The following is a 21,608-nucleotide window of genomic DNA, read 5'->3' as shown; positions in this document are numbered from 1 at the left end:
CAGCATAGAACTGGAAGGAAAGGCGACCAAAGGAAGAATTAGCTTTTGGGGTGACCAGTGAGATATACCTGCTGGAGCGCATGCTACGAGTGGGTGCTCCTATGGTGACCAGTGAGCTGAGATAAGGCGGGGCTTTACCTAGTAGAGACTTGTAGATGACCTGGAGCCATTAAGTTTGGCAACAAGTATGAAGCGAGGGCCAGCCAACAAGAACGTACAGGTCGCAGTGGTGGGTAGTATATGGGGCTTTGGTAACAAAACGGATGGCGCTGTGATAGACTGCATCCAATTTGTTGAGTAGAGTGTTGGAAGCTTTTTTGTAAATGACATCGCCGAAGTCGAGGATCGGTAGGATGGTCAGTTTTACGAGGGTATGTTTGGCAGCATGAGTGAAGGATGCTTTGTTGCGAAATAGGAAGCCGATTCTAGATTTAATTTTGGATTGGAGATGCTTAATGTGAGTCTGGAAGGAGAGTTTACAGTCTAACCAGACACCTAGGTATTTGTAGTTGTCCACATATTCTAAGTCAGAACCGTCCAGAGTAGTGATGCTGGACGGGCGGGCAGGTGCGGGCAGCGATCGGTTGAAGAGCATGCATTTAGTTTTACTTGCATTTAAGAGCAGTTGGAGGTCACAGAAGGAGAGTTGTATGGCATTGAAGCTCGCCTGGAGGTTAGTTAACACAGTGTCCAAAGAAGGGCCAGAGGTATACAGAATGGTGTCGTCTGCGTAGAGGTGGATCAGAGAATCACCAGCAGCAAGAGCGACATCATTGATGTATAACAGAGAAGAGAGAGTCGGCCCAAGAATTTAACCCTGTGGCACCCCCATTGAGACTGCCAGAGGTCCGGACAACAGGCCCTCCGATTTGACACACTGAAATCTCTCTTCTACTGAGGTCAACCACAGGATGTTATTCAGCACACAAAAAATAAAATAACATTTAATAAAAGCAATCACATTCAACTACATAGAGGTCCTCAATCAATAATGTAAACTTCCTGAGTGACACCAGGACATCTAACTGCAGTGAACTCTAAAGATTGTTCCACAAATTAAGGGCATAAAAACAAAATGCAGATTTTCCCAAATCTGTGGAGACTGGAGGGATCTCTAGTGTTATCCATTCCTGTGAACGGGTTTGGTAACTTAGGATTCTTATCTTAATGAATGATGTTACACATGGAGGGAGTTTCTGTCAGATTGCTTTGTATATAACTAAAAGAGAATGCAGCTCTCTTCTTATAGACAGAGAGGTCCATCCCACATTTTATACAGACTACTATGATGAGTCCTAACATTGTCCCCTGTGATAAAACGTATTGCTGAATGTTAGACTGCGTCCAAGGGTTTAAAACAGAGGTTGCCGCATGCATGTAAACAATATCACCAAATACCAATACAGGGAGAAGCGTTGTTTGAACAATCTTTCATGCAATAAGTTTTGTAGTGATTCCTATGTTGTTGATGTACATAATATGTGTTGGTCCATGATGTGTAATGAGGAGCAAACAGAGGCTACACTTGACACATCTTATTCCAGTTACTAAATAAGCATTCACGCATTAAGAAAATTACTGTAAAAACTGTTAAATCACAGTGGATTGATGAGGAATTTAAAAATGTTATGTTTGAGAGGGATGAGGCAAAAGGAATGGCAAACAAGTCTGGCTGCACAACCGATTGGCAAACGTACTGTAAATTGAGAAATCTTGTGACTAAACTGAATAAAAGAAGAAGAAACTACTCTATGAGACAAAGATAAATGACAAAGAATGATAGTAAAAAAAAGCTTTGGAGCACCTTAAATACATTTTGGGGAAAAAGGCAAACTCAGCTCCATCCTTCATTGAATCAGATGGCTCATTCATCATCACAAAACCAACTTATATTGCCAACTACTGTAATGATTTGGCAAGATTATTAAACTTAGACATGACATGCCAGCAACAAACACTGACACTACACAAATTATGAAAGACAAGCATTGTAATTTTGAATTCCGTAAAGTGAGTGTGGAAGAGGTGAATTTTTTGTTGTTGTTGTCTATCAACATTGACAAGCCACCGGGGTCTGACAACTTGGATGGAATATTACTGAGGATAATAGCGGAAGATACTGCAACTCCTATTTGCCATATTTTCAATTTAAGTGTACTAGAAAGGGTGTGCCGCCAGGCTTGGAGGGAAGCAAAAGTCATTCCGCTACCTAAGAATAGGAAAGCCCCCTTTACTGGCTCAAGCATTAAAAGCAGTCAAATTAGATTTAAAAAACAGATAAAAAAACCACCTTATGGAACAGCGGGGAGTGTGAGGCAACACAAACATTGGCACAGCCACGTGCATACACACACACACACACACACACACACACACACACACACACACACACACACACACACACACACACACACACACACACACACACACACACACACATACACACATACACACACACACACACACGATAACATACGCACTATACATACACATGGATTTAGTACTGTAGATATGTGGTAGTGGTGGAGTAGGGGCCTGATTGCACACAGTGTGTTGTGAAATCTGTGAATGTATTGTAATGTTTTTAACATTTTATAGACTGCCTTAATTTTGCTGGACCCCAGGAAGAGTATCTGCTGCTTTGGCAGGAACTAATGGGGATCCATAATAAGTACAAAAATACAAATAGCTGACCAATCAGCCTGTTACCAACCCTTAGTAAACTTTTGGAGAAAAAAATGGTGTTTGACTAAATACAATGCAATTTTATGGTAAACAAATTGATGACAAACTTTCAGCATGCTTATAGGGAAGGACATTCAACAAGCACAGCACTTACACAAATGACTGTTGATTGGCTGAGATAAATTGGTGATAAAAAGATTGTGGGGGCTGTTTTGTTAGACTTCAGTGCAGCTTTTGACATTATCGATCATAGTCTGCTGCTGGAAAAACTTATGTGTTATGGTTTTACACCCCCTGCTATATTGTGGATAAAGAGGGTGTTATTTAGTAGAAGCCTCCAACATAGGTAGAATCAGGAATTCCCCAGGGCAGCTGTTTAGGCCCCTTACTTTTTTCAATATTTACTAATGTGTCACGTAAATAGTTGTTTAGTATTTTGGTCAGGACGTGGCAGAGAGATGTTTGTTTTGTATGGTGGTGGTTTTGTGTGTGTTGTAGAGGGGTGTTTGATTTAGTTGTTCCTGGGTTTTGGGTGTATGTTCTAGGTTAGTATGTTCTAGGTTGTATTTCTGCATTCTGTCTAGTTTAGGTTTTCTATGTTTAGGTTTGGGTGCTGGACTCTCAATTGGAGGCAGGTGTTTCTAGTTGCCTCTGATTGAGAGTCCTATATAGGGGTGTGTGTTTGTTTGGTAGGTTATGGGTAGTTATCTTTTGCATTGCTGTCTGTTCAGCCTGTGAAACTGTCATCTGTCGTGTTTATTGTTTTTTCGTGTACATCATATTTAAATAAAATGATGTGGAGCACGCAACCCGCTGCGTATTGGTCTGACAGTGATTTTGAAATATCTTCAGATGAAGGTGAAGATTGTGACAGAACTACCCACCTTAAAAGGACCAAGCAGCGGAGGAAATCTGGTGAGGACCAGGGAACACGGCTGGTAAGGGAGCCCGAGAGGCAGCCCCAATAATTTTTTTAGGGGGGCACAAGGGTAGTTTGGCTGGGCGAGGATGGAGCCCCAGGCCAGCTCCCCGTACCCTTTTTGGGCAGAGACATACTGGACAGGTCCCGTGCTTTGGGGTGATGGGTGCTGTGGCAAGGCCGGGTATTTTCAGGCCGGTACGCGCAGTACCAGCGCCCCGCATGTGCCAGGGGAAAGTGGGCATCCAGCCAGTAGGGGTGATGCCAGTCCTGCGCTCGAGACCGCCAGTGTGCCTCTACGGTCCAGTGTTTCCCGCTACACGCACTAGCCTTGAGGTGCGTGTCTCCAGGCTGGCACGTCCAGTATCAGCCCCACGCATCAGGCTTCTAGTGCGTCAGCCCAGCCTCGCCAGTCTGGAGCCGCCAGAACCGCCCGCCAGTCTGGAGCCGCCAGAGCCGCCCGCCAGTCTGGAGCCGCCAGAGCCGCCCACCAGTCTGGAGCCACCAGAGCCGCCCGCCAGTCTGGAGCCGCCAGAGCCGCCCGCCAGTCTGGATCCGCCAGAGCCGCCCCCCCAGTCTGGAGCCGCCAGGGTCATCAGCCAGGCTGGAACCGCCAGGGTCATTAGCCAGGCGAGCGCAGCCAGGGTCGCCCGCCAGCCGGGCGCAGCCAGGATCGCCCGCCAGCTGGGCACAGTCAGGGTCGCCCACCAGTCCTCCGACGCGGCCAGGGGCACCACCTAAGTGGGCGACGCCGAGGGTGGAGCGGGGTCCACGTCCCGCACCTGAGCCACCTCCAGGATAGGTGGGTTGGGGAGGGGAGGTGTAGCACAGTGCCGTCGTTGACGGCAGCCACCCTCCCTTTCCTCCCTTATTGTTTAGGGGGTATTTATTTTTGTTTGTTGGGGTATTGGGGAATTTTGTGTTTTCTTTTTAGGTGCATTCGGGGTATGCACCTTCAGGGGGGGGGGGGTACTGTCACGTCCTGACCAGCAGAGGGAGTAGTTGTTTAGTATTTTGGTCAGGACGTGGCAGAGGGATGTTTGTTTTGTATGGTGGTGGTTTTGTGTGTGTTGTAGAGGGGTGTTTGATTTAGTTGTTCCTGGGTTTTGGGTGTATGTTCTAGGTTAGTATGTTCTAGGTTGTATTTCTGCATTCTGTCTAGTTTAGGTTTTCTATGTTTAGGTTTGGGTGCTGGACTCTCAATTGGAGGCAGGTGTTTCTAGTTGCCTCTGATTGAGAGTCCTATATAGGGGTGTGTGTTTGTTTGGTAGGTTGTGGGTAGTTATCTTTTGCATTGCTGTCTGTTCAGCCTGTGAAACTGTCATCTGTCGTGTTTATTGTTTTTTCGTGTACATCATATTTAAATAAAATGATGTGGAGCACGCAACCCGCTGCGTATTGTTCTGACAGTGATTTTGAAATATCTTCAGATGAAGGTGAAGATTGTGACATAATGACATGTCACTGGCTTAGAGTAAAGCCAGTGTCTATGTATGCAGATGACTCAACACTATACATTTATGCTACTCCTGCGACTGGAATGACTGCAACACTTAACAAATAGCTGCAGTTAGTTTCAGACTGGGTGGCAAGGAATAAGTTAGTCCTAAATATTTCTAAAACTAAAAGCATTGTATTTGGGACAAATCATTCACAAAACTTTAAACCACAACTAAATCTTGTGATAAATAATGTGGAAATTGAGCAAGTTGAGGAGACTAAACTGCTTGGAGTAACACTGGATTGTAAACTGTCATGGTCAAAACATATTGATACAGCAGTAGCTAAGATGGGGAGAAGTCTGTCCATAATAAAGCGCTGCTCTGCATTCTTAACAACACTATCAACAAGGCATGTCCTTCAGGCCCTAGTTTTGTCGCACATGGACTACTGTTCAGTCGTGTGGTCAGGTGCCACAAAAAGGGACTTAGGAAAATTGTAATTGGCTCAGAACAGGGCAGCACGGCTGACCCTTGGATGTACACAGAGAGTTAATGTTAATAATATGCATGTCAATCTCTCCTTGCTCAAAGTGGAGGAGAGATTGACTTCATCACTACTTGTATTTATGCCGAGGTATTGACATGTTGAATGCACCGAGCTGTCTGTCTAAACTACTGGCACACAGCTCGGACACCCATGCATTCTACACAAGACATGCCACAAGAGGTCTCTTCACAGTCCCCAAGTCCAGAACAGACAATGGGAGGTGCACAGTTCTACATAGAGCCATGACTACATGGAACTCTATTCCACATCAAGTAACTGATGCAAACAGTAGAATCAGATTTTAAATAACTAATAAAAATACACTTTATGGAACAGTGAGGACAGTGAAGCAACACAAATATAGACACAGCCACATGCATACACACACACACTAACATAGGCACTATACAGACACGTAGACATGGATTTTGTACTGTAGATATGTGGTAGTGGTAGTGTGTTGTGAAATCTGTGAATGTATTGTAATGTTTTTAAAATTGTAAAAACTGCCATAATTTTGCTGGACCCCCATAAAGAGTAGCTGCTGCCTTGGCAGGAACTAATGGGGATACATAATAAATACAAATACAAATACTGAGGTCAACCACAGGATGTTCAAACCCACCTTTATAACCATGTATTTTCTGCTTCTTCTTCTGCTTCTTCTTCTTCTACTTCCTCCTGCTCATCTTCTTCTCAGTTCTCCAGTTTGGTTTCACCACGATCTTTGTGGCTGCATTCCCATTGGCTCCTCTACTGGCTCTGCTCAACAACATCATCGAGATACGACTGGACGCCTACAAGTTTGTCACCCAGTGGAGGAGACCCATGCCTGCCAGAGCCACAGACATAGGTCAGTAATACAGACACAGATATAGGTCAGTAATACAGCCACAGATATAGGTCAGTAATACAGACACAGATTTAGGTCAGTAATACAGACACAGATTTAGGTCAGTAATACAGACACAGATATAGGTCAGTAATACAGACACAGATTTAGGTCAGTAATACAGACACAGATTTAGGTCAGTAATACAGACACAGATATAGGTCAGTTATTTCTTCCATATGTTAAGTGTATTACACAATGCTAATCAGATGGGGGAACTGTCCTGAGGTGCAATTGGAGGCAGGGATTTAGCCAAGAGCGTGTGAGATCGATGGAGACATAAAGTATCTCAAATCAAAATCAAATCAAATGTATTTGTCACATACTCATGATTAGCAGGTGTTAATGCAAGTGTAGCGAAATGTTTGTGCTTCTAGTTCCGACCATGCAGTAATATCTAACAAGTAATCTACCAATTCCACAACAACTACCTTGTACACACAAGTGTAAAGGAATGAATACGAATATGTGCATAAAAATATATAAATGAGCGATGGCCGAACGGCATAGGCAAGATATAGTAGATGGTATGGAGTACAGTATATACATATGAGATGAGTATTGTAGGGTATGAAAACATATAAAGCAGCATTGTTTAAGGTGGCTAGTGATACATTAGATCAGGATGGCAAGATGCAGTAGATGGTATAGAGTACAGTATATACATATGAGATGAGTAATGTAGGTTATGAAAACATTATATAAAGTGGCATTGTTTAAAGTGGCTAGTGATACATCTAATTACATCAAGATGGCAAGATGCAGTAGATGGTATGGCGTACAGTATATACATATGAGATGAATAATGTAGGTTATGTAAACATTATCTAATATAAATCATATAATGTGGCAAGTGATAAATTGATTACATCAATTTTCCCATTATTAAAGTGGCTTGAGTTGAGTCAGTATGTTGGCAGCAGCCACTCAATGTTAGTGATGGCTGTTTAACAGTCTGATGGCCTTGAGATAGAAGCTGTTTTTCAGTCTCTCGGTTCCAGCTTTGATGCACCTGTACTGACCTCGCCTTCTGGATGTTAGCGGGGTGAACAGGCAGTGGCTCAGGTGGTTGCTGTCCTTGATGATCTTTTTGGCCTTCCTGTGACATCGGGGGGTGTAGGTGTCCTGGAGGGCAGATAGTTTGCACCTGGTGATGCGTTGTGCAGACCTCACTACCCTCTGGACAGCCTTCCGGTTATGGGCGGCGCAGCTGGCATACCAGGCGGTGATACAGCCCGACAGGATGCTCTCGATTGTGCATCTGTAAAAGTTTGAGTGTTTTTGGTGACAAGCCGAATATCTTCAGCCTCCTAAGGTTGAACAGGCGCTGCTGCGCCTTCTTCACCACGCTGTCTGTGTGGGTGGACCATTTCAGTTTGTCCGTGATGTGTACGCCGAGGAACTTAAAACTCTCCACCCTCTCCACTACTGTCCCGTCAATGTAGATAGGGGGCTGCTCCCTCTGCTGTTTCCTGAAGTCCACGATCATCTCTTTTGTTTTGTTGACATTGAGTGCGAGGTTATTTTCCTGACACCACACTCCAAGAGCCCTCATCTCCTCCCTGTAAGCCGTCTCGTCGTTGTTGGTAATCAAGCCTACCACTGTAGTGTCGTCTGCAAACTTGATGATTGAGTTGGATGCGTGCATGGCCACGCAGTCGTGGGTGAACAGGGAGTACAGAAGAGGGCTGAGAACGCACCCTTGTGGGGACCCAGTGTTGAGGATCAGCGGGGTGGAGATGTTGTTACCTACCCTCACCACCTGGGGTCGGCCCGTCAGGAAGTCCAGGACCCAGTTGCACAGGGCGGGGTCGAGACCCAGGGTCTCGAGCTTAATGACGAGTTTGGAGGGTACTATGGTGTTAAATGCTGAGCTGTAATCGATGAACAGCATTCTTGTCCAGATGGGTTAGGGCAGTGTGCAGTGTGATGGCGATTGCGTCGTCTGTGGACCTATTGGGTCGGTAAGCAAATTGGAGTGGGTCTAGGGTGTCAGGTAGGGTGGGGGTAATATGGTCCTTGACTAGTCTCTCAAAGCACTTCATGATGACGGAAGTGAGTGCTAGTCATTTAGCTCAGTTACCTTAGCTTTCTTGGGAACCGGAACAATGGTGGCCCTCTTGAAGCATGTGGGGACAGCAGACTGGGATAAGGATTGATTGAATATGTCTGTAAACACACCAGCCAGCTGGTCTGCGCATGCTCTGAGGACACGGCCGGGGATGCCGTCTGAGCCTGCAGCCTTGCGAGGGTTAACACGTTTAAATGTTTTACTCACGTTGGCTGCAGTGAAGGAGAGCCAGCAGGTTTTGGTAGCGGGCCATGTTAGTGGCGCTGTAGTGGGCCATGTTAGTGGCATTGTCCTCAAAGCGAGCAAAAAACTTGTTTAGTCTCTGGGAGCAAGGCATCGTGATCCGCGACGGGGCTGATTTTTCTTTTGTAGTCCGTGATTGACTGTAGACCCTGCCACATACCTCTCGTGTCTGAGCCGTTGAATTGCGACTCCACTTTGTCTCTGTACTGACCCTTAGCTTGTTTGATTGCCTTGCGGAGGGAATAGCTACACTGTTTATATTCGGGCATGTTTCCGGTCACTTTGCCCTGATTACAAGCAGTGGTTCGCGCTTTCAGTTTTGCGCGAATGCTGCCATCAATCCACGGTTTCTGGTTGGTGAATGTTTTAATAGATGCTGTTGGTACGACATCACCAATGCACTTATTAATGAACTCGCACACCGAGTCAGCGTATTCGTCAATGTTGTTTTTGTTGTTGTTAGTTGAGAATTGAACACTTCCTCCCCCATAGTAGCTTTAGATTACTGGTAAAGATAGCTAGAGAGAGTAGAAGCATATTGAGAGTAAAAGCATTTTGCGTAATGTGCTCCGGTGTTCCCATCAGGTATCTGGTATGGTATCCTGGAGGGGATCGGCGTGCTGGCTGTCATCACCAATGCCTTCGTCATCGCCATCACCTCCGACTACATCCCACGCTTCGTCTACGCGTTCAGATACGGACCCTGTGTGGACAAGGAATACCACCACGAGAAGTAGGTCCAATTTCTCCTCTCAGAGTATACCTTGTGTTGTCTGTTTGTTAACTTCTATGGGCTATGTGGGACGCTAGCCTGCGGGACACAGCCAGTGAAAAATCAGGGCGGAAAATTAAAAAACAACAATGTCATAATTCAACTTTCTCAAACATACAACTATTTTACACCATTTTAAAGATAAACTTGTCATTAATCTAACCACATTGTCCGATTTCAAAAAGGCTTTACAGCGAAAGCAAAACATTAGATTATGTTAGGAGAGTACATAGACAAAAATAATCACACAGCCATTTTCCAAGCAAGGACATGTGTCAATAAAACCCAAAACACAGCTAAATGAAGCACTAACCTTTGACGATCTTCATCAGATGACACTCCTAGGACATTATGTTACACAATACATGTATGTTTTGTTCGATAAAGTTCATATTTATATCCAAAAACAGCATTTTACATTGGCACGTGATGTTCAGAAAATGTATTCCCACCAAAACGTCCGGTGAATGTGCACATCAATTTACAAAAATACTCATCATAAACGTTGACAAAATATCTAACAATTATTTTAAGATTTATAGATAGACTACCCCTGGATGCAACCGCTGTGTCAGATTTTAAAATAGCTTTAGGGAGAAAAAACATTTTTCAATATTCTGAGTACATAGCTCAGCCATCATGGCGAGCTATTCAGACACCCGCCAAGTTTGGGGCAACCTAAACTCAGAATTAGTATTAGAAATATTCTCTTACCTTTGCTGATCTTCGTCAGAATGCACTCCCAGGTCTGCTACTTCCACAGGAAATGTTGTTTTTGTTCGAAATAATCCATATTTATGTACAAATACCTCTGTTTTGTTCGTGCGTACAGATCACTTATCCAAAGGCATAACGCGCGAGCGCGGAACGAGAGACGAAAAGTCAAAATGTTCCATTACCGTACTTAGAAGCATGTCAAATGCTGTTTAAAATCAATCTTTATGGTATTTTTAACGTGAAATTGCGATAATATTCCAACCGGACAATAGCATATTCATTCAAGAAGAAAAAGAAGGAACGGCGTGCTCGCGTGACAGCGCATATATTGCCAGGCAGACCACTCAGTAACTGAGCTCCTATTATCTGCCCAGTGACAGGAAAATTCTCAAACCACTTTCTGAAGGCTTTAGACAGCCAATGGAAGCCTTAGGAAGTGCAACGTCACCCCACAGACACTGTAGCTTCGATAGAGAATCAAAAGAAGAACTACAATTCTCAGACTTTTCACTTCCTGCTTGGATTTTTCTCAGGTTTTTGCCTGCCATATGAGTTCTGTTATACTCACAGACACCATTCAAACAGTTTTAGAAACTTCAGAGTGTTTTCTATCCAAATCTACTAATAATATGCATATTCTAGTTTCTGGGCCAGAGTAGTAACCTGTTTAAATTGGGTAGGTTTATGGGGAGAAAACATTTTCTGAATTTCACGTGCCAATGTAAAAATTGGGTTTTTGGATATAAATATGAACTTGATCGAACAAAAAAAATGCATTTATTGTCTAACATGATTTCCTAGGAGTGTCATTTGATGAAGTTTGTCAAAGGTTAGTGCTTAATTTTAGCTGTATATCTGGTTTTGTGATGGCTATCCGTGCTTGGAAAATTTCTTTTTTTTTGCTGATGTGCTATCCTAAAATAATCTAATGTTTTGCTTTCACCATAAAGCCTTTTTGAAATCGGACAATGTGATTGGATTAACGAGTAGAGTATCTTTAAAATGCCGTATAATACTTGAATTTTAATTTTGAGATTTTTTTATTTCGCGCCGTGCTATCTCACTGGTTGTTGTCCAACCAATTCCGTTAACGGGATTTTATCTCGAAGGGGTCCTCTAGAGGTTAAGGACAACAAAGTCAAGGTATTGGAGTGGCCATCACAAAGCCCTGACCTCAATCCTATAGAACATTTGTGGGTAGAACTGAAAAAGCATGTGCGAGCAAGGAGGCCTACAAACCTGACTCAGTTACACCAGCTCTGTCAGGACGAATGGACCAAAATTCACCCAACTTATTGTGGGAAGCTGGTGGAGGCTACCCGAAACATTTGACCCAAGTTAAACAATTTAAAGGCAATGATACCAAATACTAATTAAGTGTATGTAAACTTCTGACCCACTGGGAATGTGATGAAAGAAATAAAAGCTGAAATAAATCATTCTCTCTACTATTATTCTGACATTTCACATTCTTAAAATAAAGTGGTGATCCTAACTGTCCTAAAACAGTATGTTATTATGGTAACTTTTTTTATTGTGAGAGGTAGACCTACATAGGCTATGCTACAGTAATATTAAGACCAAATTTGTGTCTAATTTACCCATCCCCATCTGGTTTTCAGGGGTCAAGATACTTTAAAAAAACTTTTTAAGGCTAGGGGGCAGTATTTGGAAGTTTGGATGACTGAGGTGTCCAAGGTAAACTGCCTGTTACTCAGGCCCAGAAGCTAGGATATGCATATGCATTGTAGTATTGGATAGAAATCACGCTAAAGTTTCTAAAACTGTTCAAATAATGTCTCAGAGTATAACAGAACTGATTTGGCAAGCGAAATCCCGAGGACAATCCATCCAGGAATTTTCTTTTGAGGTCATTGGACTTTTCAATGCTTTTCTGTGGGAAAGTCTAATAATTAGGACCCAGATTGCAGTTGCTATGGCTTCCACTAGATGTCAACAGTCTTTAGAAATTGTTTCATGCTTGTTTTTTGAAAAATGAAGAAGTATTCGTATTCTTTCGAAGTGTCCCTCAGAAGGACTCTAGTCTTTTGGTGCGTGTGAATGAGTGTGCGCTCCTCGTTCTTTTTCTCCTGTATTGAACACAGTATATTCTGTCTTAAATTGTATCAATTATTTACATATTAGGGTACCGGAGGTTGGATTATAAACGTTGTTTGAATTGTTTGGACAAAGTTTACAGGTAACTTTTTAGATTCCTTTGTAGGCATGTTGGGCGATTTGGAACAGGTGGATTTCTGAATCAAACGTGCCAAATAAACATACATTTTTGGGATATAAAGAAGGACTTTATCGAACAAAACGACAATTCATTGTGTAACTGGGACCCTTTGGATTGTAAAAAGATGAAGATCTTCAAAGGTAAGTGATTTATTTTATCGCTATTTTTGAGTTTTGTGACACCTGTGCAGGTTATGAATTCATGTTAACCTCTTATGCAAGGGGGCAGTATTTTCATGTCCAGATGAAAAGCGTGCCCAAAGTAAACTGCCTGTTACTCAGGCCCAGAAGCTAGAATATGCATATAATTAGTAGATTTGGATAGAAAACACTCAACATTTCCAAAACTGTTAAAATAATGTCTGAGTATAACAGAACTCATATGGCAGGCAAAAACCTGAGAAAAATCCAACCAGGAAGTGGGAAATCTGAGGTTTGTAGTTTTCCAAGTGATTGCCTATTCAATATCCAGTGTAAATGGGGTCAGATTGCACTTCCTAAGGCTTCCAGTAGATGTCAACAGTCTTTAGAAAGTTGTTTCAGTCTTCTATTGTGAAAGGGGAGCGAATAAGAGCTGTTTCAACAATTGGTCAGGCTGAAAGCCTTTAGTTTAGTCTTGCGTGTGGCCGTGAGCACAACGGTCATTCCCTTTCCTTTCTAATGACAACGGAATTGTCCGGTTGGAATATTATTGAAGATAATGGAATATTATTGAAGATTATGATAAAAACATCCTAAAGATTGGTTATATACATCATTTGACATGTTTCTACGAACTGTAATATAACTTTTTTGACTTTCATCTGGACTTAGTGCCCGCGCTTTGTGCATTTGGATTAGTGAACTAAATGTGTGAACAAAAAGGAGGTATTTGGACATAAAGATGAACTTTATCGAACAAAACAAACATATATTGTGGAACTGGGATTCCTGGGAGTGCATTCCGATGAAGATCATCAAAGGTAAGTGAATATTTATAACGCTATTTCTGACATTTGTTGACTCCACAATTTGGCAGGTATCTGTATGGCTTGTTTTGGTGGTTGAGCGCTGTACTCAGATTATCGCATGGTGTGCTTTCGCCGTAAAGCTTTTTTGAAATCTGATACAGCGGTTGCATTAACCTGTTAGGGCTAGGGGGCAGTATTGACACGGCTGGATAAAAAACGTACCCGATTTAATCTGGTTACTACTCCTGCCCAGTAACTAGAATATGCATATAATTATTGGCTTTGGATGGAAACCACTCCAAAGTTTCTAAAACTGTTTGAATGGTGTCTGTGAGTATAACAGAACTCAAATGGCAGGTCAAAACCTGAGAGATTCCTTTACAGGAAGTGGCCTGTCTGACCATTTATTGTCTTTCTTTGACATCTCATTCAATTACAAAGGATCTCTGCGGTAACGTGACACTTCCCACGGCTCCAATAGGCTCTCAGAGCCCGGGAAAAACCTGAATGTCGTCATTCCAGCGCCAGGCTGAAACACATTATCGCCTTTCTCAAGTGGCCGATCAAGGGACTGTGGGCTTATGCGCGTGCACTGGCCGCCCCCGTCTTTGTGTTTTTTCCTCTGTTTGCCGAAAAGGAGATTCCCGGTCGGAATATTATCGCTTTTTTACGAGATAAATTGCATAAAAATTGATTTTAAACAGCGGTTGACATGCTTCGAGGTACGGTATTGGAATATTTAGAAATGTTTTGTCACGAAATGCGCCATGTGCACGACCCTGATTTACCATTTCGGATGCCGCTATTCGGATATAACGATGGATTATTTTGGACCAAACCAACATTTGTTATTGAAGTAGCAGTCCTGGGAGTGCATTCTGACGAAGACAACAAAAGGTAATCAAACTTTTATAATAGTAAATCTGATTTTGGTGAAGGCTAAACTTGCCGGGTGTCTAAATAGCTAGCCCGTGATGGCTGGGCTATGTACTTAGAATATTGCAAAATGTGCTTTCACCAAAAAGCTATTTTAAAATCGGACATATCGAGTGCATAGAAGAGTTCTGTATCTATAATTCTTAAAATAATTGTTATGCTTTTTGTGAACGTTTATCGTGAGTAATTTAGTAAATTGTTAGTAAATTCCCCGGAAGTTTGCGGGGGGTATGCTAGTTCTGAACGTCACATGCTAATGTAAAAAGCAGTTTTTTTATATAAATATGAACTTGATTGAACAAAACATGCATGTATTGTATAACATAATGTCCTAGGGTTGTCATCTGATGAAGATCATCAAAGGTTAGTGCGGCATTTAGCTGTCTTCTGGGTTTTTGTGACATTATATGCCAGCTTGAAAAATGGGTGTCTGATTATTTGTGGCTGGTTACTCTGCTGACATAATCTAATGTTTTGCTTTCGTTGTAAAGCCTTTTTGAAATCGGACAGTGTGGTTAGATTAACGAGAGTCTTGTCTTTAAATAGCTGTAAAATAGTTATATGTTTGAGAAATTGAAGTAATAGGACTTTTAAGGTATTTGAAAATCGCGCCACTGGATTACACTGGCTGTTACGTAGGTGGGACGAATTCGTCCCGCCTAGCCCATAGAGGTTAACCTGTTAGGGCTAGGGGGCAGCATTTGCACGTCTGGATAAAATAAATGTACCCGATTTAATCTGGTTACTAATCCTACCCAGTAACTAGAATATGCATATACTTATTATATATGGATAGAAAACACTCTAAAGTTTCTAAAACTGTTTGAATGGTGTCTGTGAGTATAACAGAACTCATTTGGCAGGCAAAACCCTGAGACATTTTCTGACAGGAAGTGGATAGCTGATGTGTTGTATTACCTTTAAACCTATCCCATTGAAAAACACAGGGGCTGAGGAATATTTTGGCACTTCCTATTGCTTCCACTAGATGTCACCAGCCTTTACAAAGTGTTTTGAGTCTTCTGGAGGGAGATCTGACCGAACAAGAGCCATGGAACGATGATGTCCCATTAGACACCTGGCGCGCGAGTTCATGTTGGGTACCCTCGTTCCAATACGTTATAAAAGAGTATGCATTCGTCCACCTTGAATATTATTCATGTTCTGGTTAAAAAAGGCCCTAATGATTTATGCTATACAACGTTTGACATGTTTGAACGAACGTAAATATATTTTTTCCCCTCGTTCATGACGAGAAGTCCGGCTGGCTTAGATCATGTGCTAACAAGACGGAGATTTTTGGACATAAATGATGAGCTTTTTTGAACAAAACTACATTCGTTATGGACCTGTGATACCTGGAAGTGACATCTGATGAAGAGAATCAAAGGTAATGGATTATTTACATAGTATTTTCGATTTTAGATCTCCCCAACATGACGTCTAGTCTGTATCGCAACGCGTATTTTTCTGGGCGCAGTGCTCAGATTATTGCAAAGTGTGATTTCCCAGTAAGGTTATTTTTAAATCTGGCAAGTTGATTGCGTTCAAGAGATGTAAATCTATAATTCTTTAAATGACAATATAATATTTTACCAATGTTTTCTAATTTTAATTATTTAATTTGTGACGCTGACTTGACTGCCGGTTATTGGAGGGAAACGATTTCCTCAACATCAATGCCATAGTAAAACGCTGTTTTTGGATATAAATATGAACTTGATAGAACTAAAAATGCATGCATTGTCTAACATAATGTCCTAGGAGTGTCATCTGATGGAGATTGTAAAAGGTTAGTGCATCATTTTAGCTGGTTTTATGGTTTTGGTGACCCTGTCTTTGACTTGACAAAACATTACACACAACTCTTGTAAATGTACTGTCCTAACATACTCTAAATTTATGCTTTCGCCGTAAAACCTTTTTGAAATCGTAAAACGTGGTTAGATTAAGGAGATGTTTATCTTTCAAAGGGTGTAAAATAGTTGTATGTTTGAAAAATTTGAATTTTGACATTTATTTGGATTCAAATTTGCCTCTCTTGAAATGCACCTGCTGTTGATGGAGTGCACCACGGGTGGCACGCTAGCGTCCCACCTAGCCCATAGAGGTTAAGGAAGTCTACCCTTAGTCAGAAGGTTATGGCCTATCATACTTCTTATTTTTTTAAATTACAAATATGTCAAAACTATAAACTCCATCATAATTATCAATTACACAAATTACTTTAAAATCAGTATTACAAATGACCTTCAATTCATTATCCAAATGGCTTTTCAATGAGGCTGATCAGACCACAAAGGAAAGCCATGATAGAGGTCAAAAGTCATTCCACCCTTTCAAAATAGTGTTTCTTACTACATTAGACAAATTAAAGAAAAACCATCACACATTTTCTACATGTTGGATCCCAGGTTCCCAGAACATTCCCTTATCAAAAGAATTCACGTGTTTAATTAAAACTCAGAAAATAAAACTTCTAAAATGCCATGTGTGTATACCCCTTTAAGATATCGTGGCTCTAGGAAACATTCCAAAGAGAGACAATGAAGCACTCCTTTTCCCAGACAAAAAACCACAACCACTTGGTCAGCATTTCATTATACTACACCGATTCAGAAACCCAAACATTGACTACAAACCAAAACCTAATAACAATGATAATTCCCTTGTACTCCCTCCAATCATTAGTTTTAAACTTCCTCAATGTTTATGTGATTGAACATGCCCTACCCTTGGATACAATACTGTACTTCAAATCTATGAAATTCCACTACTTAACATACTACTTGACTAATTTGGCCCATGCTTGCTTTACAACATTAAAACCCATTCAGTCTGTCTGCAAACAGTCTCTCAAAGTGCTTGATAGGTATACCCTGCCATTAGACACACACAACTGTGATTAATGTGCACTGTCCCTGTAAAATAAAATTAACTCAACCTGCAATCCTCTTTACTGACCTGACATTGTTCCACGTAATGGAAATAGATTATAATGTTAGAATACATTACCTTCCTGTTCAATTTCACTGGTGTTACTAAACAATCAAACCAAGAATCAATAACCAGAAACTATCACCAAACTTTTACAATTCAACTATCCAAACCTGAATCGCTTACCGCCAAATATAGGCCAGCACGCACAACCAACTCTCCTATTTTTACCAGTAGGCCAAAATAATACTCAAACAACGTTCTGCCTTACCTCTTATCGTAAGATTAAAACCAATGTTTCAACTTTCTCCTCTCTTTCGGATTTACACTTATGAAATGTCCAAGACTTTAAAAGTACCATGTAAATTTCCAAACTTGTAACATACATCATTCAACTCTTTTAGAATAAAAAACACATTTCGGTGGGTACAACTCTATCGCAATCACCCATCCACTCATTATAAATCATTAGATTTAGATAACTGTCTCTTCCTTGATTCAGTTATTTAAATATAACTCACATTCTCTATATCATGTTACCCGACCATTTAGGCCATGACAACGTACTTTATCGAATTCGCCTCGCTATTATTTTGAATGGACTAGTCTTTCAATTTTACCTAAAGAAGCTATCAAAACGTTTGGTTTATATCTTAAACAAACACTAACAACCGTATCGTTCCAGGAAAAACATACCAATAGTTGAATTACAATCAGTAACTCAAATTTTAACTTCTATGGGCTAGGTGGGACGTTAGCGTCCCACACTATTCAACAGCCAGTGGAATCGCGTGGCGCGAAATACAAATACCTCAAAAATGCAATAATTGTAATATTTCAAACATACGACTATTTTACACCATTTGAAAGATAAGACTCTCGTTAATCTAACCACATTGTCTGATTTCAAAAAGGCTTTACAGCGAAAACAAAACATTAGATTATGTCAGGAGAGTACATAGACACAAATAACCACACAGCCATTTTTCAAGCAAGCATATATGTCACAAAAACCAAAAACACAGCTAAATGCAGCACTAACCTTTGATTATCTTCATCAGATGACACTCCTAGGACATTATGTTATACAATACATGCATGTTTTGTTCAATCAAGTTCATATTTATATCAAAAAACAGCTTTTTACATTAGCATGTGATGTTCAGAACTAGCATTCCCACCGAAAACTTCCGGTGAATTTACTAAATTACTCATGATAAACGTTGACAAAATACATAACAATTATTTTAAGAATTATAGATACAGAACTCCTTTATGCAATCGCGGTGTCAGATTTTAACCTCTATGGGCTAGGCGGGACGAATTCGTCCCACCTACGTAACAGCCACATGAAGCCTGTGGCGCGATTTTCAAAACCTTAAAAATCCTATTACTTCAATTTCTCAAACATATGACTATTTTACAGCTATTTAAAGACAAGACTCTCGTTAATCTAACCACACTGTCCGATTTCAAAAAGGCTTTACAACGAAAGCAAAACATTAGATTATGTCAGCAGAGTACCAAGCCAGAAATAATCAGACACCCATTTTTCAAGCTAGCATATAATGTCACAAAAACCCAGAAGACAGCTAAATGCAACACTAACCTTTGATGATCTTCATCAGATGACAACCCTAGGACATTATGTTATACAATACATGCATGTTTTGTTCAATCAAGTTCATATTTATATCAAAAACCAGCTTTTTACATTAGCATGTGACGTTCAGAACTAGCATACCCCCCACAAACTTCCGGGGAATCCGCTAACATTTTACTAAATTACTCACGATAAACGTTCACAAAAAGCATAACAATTATTTAAAGAATTATAGATACAGACCTCCTCTATGCACTCGATATGTCCGATTTTAAAATAGCTTTTTTGGTGAAAGCACATTTTGCAATATTCTAAGTACATAGCCCAGGCATCACGGGCTAGCTATTTAGACACCCGGCAACTTTAGCACTCACCATAATCATATTTACTATTATAAAAGTTTGATTACCTTTTGTTGTCTTCGTCAGAATGCACTCCCAGGACTTCTACTTCAATAACAAATGTTGGTTTGGTCCAAAATAATCCATCGTTATATCCGAATAGCGGCGTGTTGTTCGTGCGTTCCAGACACTATCCGAAATGGTAAAGAAGGGTCGTGCGCATGGCGCAATTCGTGACCAAAAAATTCTAAATATTCCATTACAGTACTTCGAAGCATGTCAACCGCTGTTTAAAATCAATTTTTATGCCATTTTTCTCGTAGAAAAGCGATAATATTCCGACCGTGTATCTCCTTTTCGGCAAACAGAGGAAAAAATCACAAAGACGGGGGCGGTCAGGTTACGCGCCTAAGCCCAGAGTCCCTTGATCGGCCACTTGAGAAAGGCGATAATGTGTTTCAGCCTGGGGCTGGGATGACGACATTCAGGTTTTTCCCGGGCTCTGAGCGCCTATGGACGACGTAGGAAGTGTCACGTTAGAGCAGAGATCCTTAGTAAAAGATAGAGATGGCAAAGAAGTTCCAGAAATGGTCAGACAGGCCACTTCCTGTAAAGGAATCTCTCAGGTTTTGACCTGCCATTTGAGTTCTGTTATACTCACAGACACCATTCAAACAGTTTTAGAAACTTTAGGGTGTTTTCTATCCATATGTAATAAGTATATGCATATTCTAGTTACTGGGTAGGAGTGGTAACCAGATTAAATCGGGTACGTTTTTTATCCAGCCGTGTCAATACTGCCCCCTAGCCCTAACAGGTTAAAATAGCTTTTCGGCGAAAGCACATTTTGCAATATTCTGAGTACATAGCTCGGCCATCACGGCTAGCTATTTTGACACCCACCAAGTTTGGGACTCACTAAACTCAGAATTACTATTAGAAAAATTGGATTACCTTTGCTGTTCTTCGTCAGAATGCACTCCCAGGACTTCTACTTCAACAACAAATGTTGTTTTGGTTCCAAATAATCCATAGTTATATTCAAATAGCTCCGTTTCGTTCGTGCGTTCGGGTCACTATCCGAAGGGTGACGCGCGAGCGCATTTCGTGACAAAAAAAATCTAAATATTCCATTACCGTACTTAGAAGCATGTCAAAACGCTGTTTAAAATCAATTTTTATGCTATTTTTCTCGTAAAATAGCGATAATATTCCAACTGGGCAACGTTGTATTCATTCAAAGGTTGAAAGAAAAAAATGGAGTAGTCTCGTGCACGCGCGCATTTTAGTCTCACTGTCCCCAGGCTGACCACTTACAAATTCTGCTGCTATTCTTTGCCCAGTGTCACGTCCTGACCAGCAGAGGGAGCAATTGTATTAGTTTTGGTCAGGACGTGGCAGGGTTTTTGTGTGTTAAGTGTTGTGTTGGTGATTGGACTCCCAATTGAAGGCAGGTGTGTTGAGTTGCCTTTGATTGGGAGTCCTAAATAGTAGTGTGTGTTTTTTCTTTGGGGTTGTGGGTAGTTGTTTTTGCACTGTGTTTTGTGAGCCTGCAAAACTGTTCCTGTTGTCGTGAGTACTGTTTATTGTTTTCCCTGTGGATGCTTTGTGTGTTTTCATTAAAAGAATATGAGTATCCACATACCCGCTGCATCCTTGGTCTTCTCTCCACTACAACACTTGTGACAGAACTACCCACCACAAAAGGACCAAGCAGCGGAGGAGGAGGGAACCACAGGAGAACAGCGTCGATGGATGGACTTGGCAGAAGGAGCGAAGATTCTGGGAGGACAAGTTAAGGGAGCTAAGGGAACCTGAGAGGCAGCCCCAAGATTTTCTTTGGGGGGGCACAAGGGCTATTTGGCGAGGCGAGATTGGAGCCCCAGGCCAGCTCCCCGTACCCTTGTAGGGCAGAGACAGACGGGACAGGTCCCGTGCTTTGGGGTTGGGGCTGTGGTGAGGCCTGGGATTTTCAGGCCGGTAGGCACACTACCAGCGCCCTGCATGTGCCAGGGCGAAGTAGGCATCGAGCCTGAAGGGGTGATGCCAACCCTGCACTCAAGACCGCCAGTGCGCCTCTACGGTCCGGTGTTTCCGGCTATACGCACTAGCATGGAGGTGCGTGTCTCCAGGCTGGCACGTCCGGTACCAGCCCCACGCATCAGGCGTCTTGTGCGTCAGCCCAGCCTCGCCAGTCAAGAGTCGCCAGAGCTGCCCGCCAGTCAAGAGTCGCCAGAGCTGCCCGCCAGTCAAGAGTCGCCAGAGCTGCCCGCCAGTCAAGAGTCGCCAGAGCTGCCCGCCAGTCAAGAGTCGCC

The 21,608-nt window shown here is 41.8% G+C and overlaps 1 protein-coding gene across 4 annotated transcripts in view; it reads left to right on the top strand.

Annotated features, from left to right (window-relative positions):
• The window catches only part of LOC106584753 (anoctamin-3), a 95,239-nt gene that overhangs the window by 62,865 nt on the left and 10,766 nt on the right, over positions 1-21,608 (top strand). For all 4 annotated transcript variants that reach the window (XR_006761514.1, XM_045706301.1, XM_045706302.1 and 1 more), the window contains 2 exons: positions 6,294-6,446; positions 9,385-9,532. Coding sequence is in view for 3 of the 4 variants with exons in the window: in XM_045706301.1 (XP_045562257.1) it covers positions 6,294-6,446; positions 9,385-9,532 (301 nt within the window). In the remaining variant the exon portion in view is untranslated. The remainder of the gene's footprint in view (positions 1-6,293; positions 6,447-9,384; positions 9,533-21,608) is intronic.

This window comes from Salmo salar, chromosome ssa23 (genome assembly GCF_905237065.1).
Source record: "Salmo salar chromosome ssa23, Ssal_v3.1, whole genome shotgun sequence".
Classification (NCBI taxonomy): Eukaryota; Metazoa; Chordata; class Actinopteri; order Salmoniformes; family Salmonidae; genus Salmo; species Salmo salar.
Note: the sequence above shows the minus strand (reverse complement) of the source record. Positions and strands in the feature narration are given on the sequence as shown.